The following is an 8097-nucleotide window of genomic DNA, read 5'->3' as shown; positions in this document are numbered from 1 at the left end:
ACTTTTGGTAATGTAGTGTACTTTTAGTAATGTAGTGTACTTTTGGTAATGTAATGTACTTTTGGTAATGTAGTGTACTTTTGGTAATGTAGTGTACTTTTGGTAATGTCGTGTACTTTACCCCTTTTTTCCGTCACTAGACATTCTCCATATATGCAGTATTTCCATGTGTTTTTGTCCCGGTATCAGGACCTTCAGACGAGTGAGGCCTGTGGGCATCCTAGAGCAAAACAACCGATATGTACGAGTTTGTGAGCCTTCACTTTACACAGATGGGTCATATTAGTGGGTAACCAAGACGCTCCAAACGAATTTGTGAGAATACCGATTTTTGGGATGTCTCGTGGTCTGACAAACACCGCTTGTCAACTTTCTCCGCGGATGCGGAAGTGTTACATCGGTAGATTGAGAAGCATCCAATGCAAAAAAACCAACATATCTCTAGTTTAAACTGGCTGATTTTTATGGGGTTTGTTTTATTTTGCTAATTCCATTTCCGCCGGGTTGATCTTCTGATACCTTATCATAAGAAAATAATAAACATCGTCTGAAGGTATCGATCTATTTTCTGCACTAATTTACTGTTTTTCCTTGTCAGCATCGATAGTTTAACCGCTCATTGAACAACACTAACGGAGCAAACAGTTCATTCCGCTGGTGCGTCATCTTCCCAGAAAAACGGTGACTGGCGCCATTGTGTGGATTTACGGGACATTTCACGAAACGAGTTGTTAACTCTAACTTCTTAGGAATTGAATAAATCAACAAACTTCGATGAAAATACAACGTGTCCAATCTAATGTTGAACGGACCGTTTTGAAATCTTTTTTTTTTTTTCATACCTTTATGGTTTCGGGACAACTGGTCAATTGAGTAGCGTAGATTACACCACTTTCTATACCTATTGCTCAACTTTGATAAGATAAGTGCTGCAGATATCAACTTGAAGGTCTATCACTTATTCAAGATGAGTAGTTCAACAAATAACCCCTTCTAGATCGACAGTCCATCTCGGAGGAGTGAACAGATACATATTTTTAGAAGTCATCCATTCCTTTCCTGGACCAAGTTCCTGTGGGCAGGCCAATAAAATGCATTGGAAAATTCTCCCCGCTCATTCCGACTGGGGTGCTGGTTGAAGAACACGTCAACAAAATAAAATAACCGAACTTCACAACTGATAGGTAAGAGATGCAGCGCTTTCATTCCATAACGGGTCTTTTTTTAACGTATTCTTATGACATTGTGGGCACATGATAGCCGTGTTGATTTACATTTGGCTGAGTTTATTTCACTTGGCAAGTCAGTTAAGAACAAATTCTTATTTTCAATGACGGTCTAGGAACAGTGGGTTAACTGCCTGTTCAGGGGCAGAACGAAAGATTGGTACCTTGTCACCTCGGGGATTTGAACTTGCAACCTTCTGGTTACTAGTCCAACGCTCTAACCACTAGGCTACCTGCCTCTAACCATTAGACTACCTTCTCTAACCACTAGACTGCCTGCCTCTACCCACTAGACTACCTGCCTCTAACCACTAGGCTACCTGCCTCTAACCACTAGACTACCTGCCTCTAACCACTAGGCTACCTGCCTCTAACCACTAGACTACCTGCCTCTAACCACTAGACTACCTGCTCTAACCACTAGACTACCTGCCTCTAACCACTAGACTACCTGCTCTAACCACTAGACTACCTGCCTCTAACCACTAGACTACCTGTCTCTAACCACTAGGCTACCTGCCTCTAACCACTAGGCTACCTGCCTCTAACCACTAGGCTACCTGCCTCTAACCACTAGGCTACCTGCCTCTAACCACTAGACTACCTGCCTCTAACCACTAGGCTACCTGTCTCTAACCACTAGGCTACCTGCCTCTAACCACTAGGCTCACAACTAGGCTACCTGCCTCTAACCACTAGACTACCTGCCACCCCAGTTGTCAACTAACGTGAATTCACTGTGAAATCAACAAAACTATTCACAATGTCATTGGATTTAGGTTACAGTAGGGTGGAAAACTAAATGCTGTTCTGTTGTTGACTTTTTGCAAATCCAATTAGTTTTCCATTGTTGATTCAAAGTCATCACAGATTTTTTTTAAACGTTTTTTTTTCGTGTGTGTGTGGGGGGGGGGGTGTTAAAATGACGTAGAAACAACGTCGATTCAACCATGCCCAGTGGGGTATGACTGCTGGGAACAGCTAGAACAGAAGCAATGACCCTGGTTACAAGACATGGACATAATCTTCTGTACCATAGAAGTCCAGACCTCTGGGCAGGTGCGGTGATACACTTACCGTAGCTCACAGGACTGTGTGCTTATACTGTTAAAAACAAATCTAATTGTTTCAACTCATTATTATTATTAAAGGAGAAGTTAGATATTTTACAACCAAATCTCTCTTTTTTTTTTATGTAAATGGTGTCCAGACACGTTTTTGAGAAACTTTCCAAAAACAATCATTTTGGTACACCTGCAATAACATGTGCTAAATATGTGACCAATAACATTTGATTTGATTGGACCAGCAATTCACTTCCTCTTCCTCGTTGTGCAGTGCTGGGGCTCCCTAAACATATGAACAAAGGCAACAAAAAAACCACCCAAATAAGTCCTTTTAGAAACAGAAATGGTGTCAGTATAGTGATGCAGGCCTGTTCCTTCCTCCCTGTAGCCTGCTGCAGTTACGAATGACACAATTTAGTGTGTCAGCTACATCATTTAAAGACCAAATGCATCTAAATAGACAGGAATTACAAAAAAATATAGGAATATTAGAACGAGCAATGTCAGAGTCCGGAATATAAATGTACACTGAGTTTACAAAACATTAAGAACACCTGCTCTTTACACTGAGTTTACAAAACATTAAGAACACCTGCTCTTTCCATGTCATAGACTGACCAGGTGAATCCAGGTGAAAGATATGATCCCTTATTGATGTCACCTGTTAAATCCTCTTCAATCAGTGTAGATGAAGAGGAGGAGACGGGTTAAAGAACGATTTTTTTTTTTAGCCTTGAGACAATTTGAGACTTGGGTTGTGTATGTGTGCCATTCAGAGGGTGAATAGGCAAGACAAAATATTTAAGTGTCTTTGAACGGGGTATGGTAGTTGGTGCCAGGCACACCGTGTTTTTGGTCAAGAACTGCAACGCTGCTGTATTCAAATCAGTATAATAACACACTAATAAAAGTCATATGTTGAACCACAGCTGTGTTGGGTAATATGATACAGACAGAAAGCCTAAAATAACGTATGTTTGAATACTATTCATGGAGTTTCATTGTATGATATCAGACCTTATGACCAAAACATGAAGGTGGAAAATGGTTGGGTGGTGAACTCATGGAGAGAGAAGGTTAAGGGGTGTTATGTTGTGTTTACATGATCTCTAGTAAAAACCTTCTATTGTTCTACAAACCTACAGAGTTACAAGTTAGATCACTCAAGACATGTCTTTACAAAATTACATGTTCTTACAAAATAACACGTCCTTACTAAATAACACGTCCTTACTAAATAACACGTCTTTACAAAATAACATGTTCTTACAAAATAACACGTCCTTACAAAATAACATGTTCTTACAAAATAACACGTCCTTACAAAATAACACGTCCTTACAAAATAACACGTCCTTACAAAATAACACGTCCTTACAAAATAACATGTTCTTAGTGAGATGTCAGTTCAGACACAAACAGAGTAAGAAAAAACTGTAAAGTGTTTTAAAATAGAAAGAGGTTATAATAATGTATTAACTTAATAATGTATTAACATAATAATGTCTTAACATAGTAATGTATTAGCATAGTAATGTATTAACGTAATAATATATTAACATAATAATGTATTAACATAGTAATGTATTAACATAATGATGTATTAACATAGTAATGTATTAACATAATGATGTATTAACATAGTAATGTATTAACATAATAATGTATTAACATAATGATGTATTAACATAGTACTGTATTAACATAATAATGTATTAACATAATAATATATTAACATAATAATGTATTAACATAGTAATGTATTAGCATAGTAATGTATTAACGTAATAATATATTAACATAATAATATATTAACATAATAATGTATTAACATAGTAATGCATTAACATAATATTGTATTAACATACTCATGTATTAACATAATAATATATTAACATAATCATGTATTAACATAATACTGTATTAACATAGTAATGTATTAACATAATGATGTATTAACATAGTAATGTATTAACATAACGATGTATTAACATAGTAATGTATTAACATAATACTGTATTAACATAATGATGTATTAACATAGTAATGTATTAACATAATAATGTATTAACATAATAATGTATTAACATAGTAATGTATTAACATAATAATGTATTAACATAGTAATGTATTAACATAATGATGTATTAACATAGTAATGTATTAACATAGTAATGTATTAACATAATACTGTATTAACATAGTAATGTATTAACATAGTAATGTATTAACATAGTAATGTATTAACATAATACTGTATTAACATAGTAATGTATTAACATAGTAATGTATTAACATAATAATGTATTAACATAGTAATGTATTAACATAATGATGTATTAACATAATAATGTATTAACATAGTAATGTATTAACATAGTACTGTATTAACATAATACTGTATGAACATAGTAATGCATTAACATAATACTGTATTAACATAATCATGTATTAACATAATACTGTATTAACATAGTAATGTATTAACATAATACTGTATTAACATAATGATGTATTAACATAGTAATGTATTAACATAATAATGTATTAACATAATAATGTATTAACATAGTAATGTATTAACATAATAATGTATTAACATAGTAATGTATTAACATAATGATGTATTAACATAGTAATGTATTAACATAGTAATGTATTAACATAATACTGTATTAACATAGTAATGTATTAACATAGTAATGTATTAACATAGTAATGTATTAACATAATACTGTATTAACATAGTAATGTATTAACATAGTAATGTATTAACATAATAATGTATTAGCATAGTAATGTATTAACATAGTAATGTATTAACATAATAATGTATTAACATAGTAATGTATTAACATAATGATGTATTAACATAGTAATGTATTAACATAATAATGTATTAACATAGTAATGTATTAACATAATGATGTATTAACATAGTAATGTATTAACATAGTAATGTATTAACATAATAATGTATTAGCATAGTAATGTATTAACATAATGATGTATTAACATAGTAATGTATTAACATAGTACTGTATTAACATAATAATGTATTAGCATAGTAATGTATTAACATAATGATGTATTAACATAGTAATGTATTAACATAGTAATGTATTAACATAATAATGTATTCATGTATTAACATAATAATGTAGAAACATAATAATGTAGAAACATAATAATGTAGAAACATAATAATGTATTTCCCAGCATGTATTCACAGATGTTTCACCATTGTGTCATAGAAAGTGTGTGTGTGTGTGTGTGTGTGTGTGTGTGTGTGTGTGTGTGTGTGTGTGTGTGTGTGTGTGTGTGTGTGTGCGTGCGTGTGTGTGTGCGCGTGCATGTGTGTGTGTGTGTGTGTGTGAGAGAGCTAGAAAAGCGAACGTCTGTGCATGGACACTTACATCTCCTACCTGAATATGTGTATTTCAATGTGTTTACTTGCTTACCCGTTAACATGAGTTCACCTGTCTCCCCCTGTAGGTGACAGAGGATGTCCAGAGCTGACTGGTCCTTCCTGGAGCAGCTGTTGGAGGAGGGGCAGGAGTATAGCACCGGGGTGGGCCGTGTCTGGCTCACTGTCCTCTTCCTGTTCCGCATGCTGGTCCTCGGCACCGCCGCAGAGTCAGCCTGGGACGACGAACTGGACGACTTCGTCTGTAATACCAAGCAACCTGGATGTACCGCCGTGTGTTACGACAAAGCTTTCCCCATATCACATTACCGCTATTTTGTGCTCCAGGTGATTTTTGTTTCCACACCGACTATTTTCTATTTTGGGTACGTGGCCATGAGGGCTGCGAAGCAGAAGAACGAGGAGGAAGATGAGGAGGAGAAGAAGAGGTCGGAGGAGGGTGGTGGTGAGGGACGAGAGAGGGGAGGAGTAAAGAAGAATGGAGAGAAGAAGAGGGAGGTGAGAATGCGGGATGCGATAGAAGAACTAGTGGAGGAGAAAGGAGGGAGAAAGGTGGTGAAAGCTCTCCCAGAGGCTCCTAAGCTGAAGGGCCGTCTCCTCTGTGCCTACGCCGCCAGCATCCTCCTCAAGGTCCTCCTGGAGGTCGGCTTCATTGTCGGACTATGGTACCTCTACGGCTTCGTGATCCCGGCCCGGTTCGAGTGTGTCCGGGACCCCTGTCCTCATACGGTGGACTGCTTCATCTCCAGACCCACGGAGAAGACCATCTTCACCATCTACACCCAGACCATCGCTGGAGTCTCTCTCCTTCTCAACCTGGTAGAGCTTCTCCACCTCCTCCAGCTGGCCATCACCCATCACCTGGAGAAGCGCTATGCCCAGGAACAGTACACCTTTCCTGGCTTAGCTGGGGTCTGAGTCCGGCCTTGTGCTCCAAGCCTGGAGATGGAGCAAGCTTCGCCTTACCAGGAGAAGGGCCATCTGCATTTACCCATGAGGGAGGCCAGCTACACCAAGCCCAGAGAGAGTTATCTGGACCTGTGGGAGGCCAGCTACACCAAGCCCAGAGAGAGTTATCTGGACCTGGGGGAGGCCAGCTACACCAAGCCCAGAGAGGGTTATCTGGACCTGTGGGAGGCCAGCTACACCAAGCCCAGAGAGAGTTATCTGGACCTGTGGGAGGCCAGCTACACCAAGCCCACAGAGGGTTATCTGGACCTGGGGGAGGCCAGCTACACCAAGCTCAGAGAGGGTTATCTGGACCTGGGGGAGGCCAGCTACACCAAGCCCACAGAGGGTTATCTGGACCTGGGGGAGGCCAGCTACACCAAGCTCAGAGAGGGTTATCTGGACCTGGGGGAGGCCAGCTACACCAAGCCCACAGAGAGTTATCTGGACCTGGGGGAGGCCAGCTACACCAAGCCCAGAGAGGGTTATCTGGACCTGGGGAGGCCAGCTACACCAAGCCCACAGAGGGTTATCTGGACCTGGGGGAGGCCAGCTACACCAAGCCCAGAGAGGGTTATCTGGACCTGGGGGAGGCCAGCTACACCAAGCCCAGAGAGAGTTATCTGGACCTGGTGTCGGGAGCAGGGATGGACCCTGATGGTGACCTGCTCCCCAGTTATCTGAACTATATGGGGACTAAGAGGACAACACACACTTCAGGGAGAGCAACACAACACACACATACAGTAAGGGTGCCCAGAAGGGACATAGCAACAAACCCACTAAGCATTATGTATGAGGAAAACAGAGACGTTTGGTTCTGTGACTAGGAATGAGCCATGTGCCACTAAAGACGTAAAAGTTTGAAATTCGTTTCCAAGAACATGGACAAGAATAAGAACAAATGATTGTACTGTATAACACATGCCTTGAAGGACAATGTAGTGGAGATGTATTAGATGTTGCTGATTAGAATGGAAATGTACTAAAGTTCTCAGGAACAAGGTTTAAACAAAGACCATTGAGAGCAGAACACTGAGAACGGGAAAGGAGGACAATCGGAACAGGATGTATTATAATTCGGCCATTTAGATTTTTAGGAAACGTTCTAGTCCAATGGGATAAGCCTATGCGCTGGCTGAATGTGATGTCACAATGGAAACACTTGGCTTGACCTCCACAGGGAAAACAACCTACAGGCCCCAACAGTGAGAAAGAGCAGGGGTGAATATATCTACTTCCCAAATGGATCCCTATCCCCTACATAGTGCACTACTTTAGACCAGAGCCCTATGGAACCCTATTCCCTACATAGTGCACTACTTTAGACCAGAGCCCTATGGAATCCTATTCCCTACATAGTGCACTACTTTAGACCAGAGCCCTATGGAACCCTATTCCCTACATAGTGCACTACTTTAGACCAGAG

At 39.1% G+C, this 8097-nt stretch overlaps 1 protein-coding gene across 1 annotated transcript; it reads left to right on the top strand.

Moving 5' to 3' along the window:
- Positions 1–417: 417 nt before the first annotated feature.
- Positions 418–6638, top strand: LOC135551652 (gap junction alpha-4 protein-like). The gene is made up of 2 exons (XM_064982832.1): positions 418–1184; positions 5789–6638. The coding sequence occupies exon 2, from the start codon at positions 5799–5801 to the stop codon at positions 6636–6638; it is 840 nt and encodes a 279-aa protein (XP_064838904.1). The 5' UTR covers positions 418–1184; positions 5789–5798.
- Positions 6639–8097: the final 1459 nt, after the last annotated feature.

Source organism: Oncorhynchus masou, chromosome 13, assembly GCF_036934945.1.
Source record: "Oncorhynchus masou masou isolate Uvic2021 chromosome 13, UVic_Omas_1.1, whole genome shotgun sequence".
Taxonomy (NCBI): Eukaryota; Metazoa; Chordata; class Actinopteri; order Salmoniformes; family Salmonidae; genus Oncorhynchus; species Oncorhynchus masou.
Note: the sequence above shows the minus strand (reverse complement) of the source record. Positions and strands in the feature narration are given on the sequence as shown.

What these genes read in the sequence shown, in the direction of transcription:
- LOC135551652 (XM_064982832.1), top strand. Translation starts at nt 5,799, where the DNA reads ATGTCCAGAGCTGACTGGTCCTTCCTGGAGCAGCTGTTGGAGGAGGGG.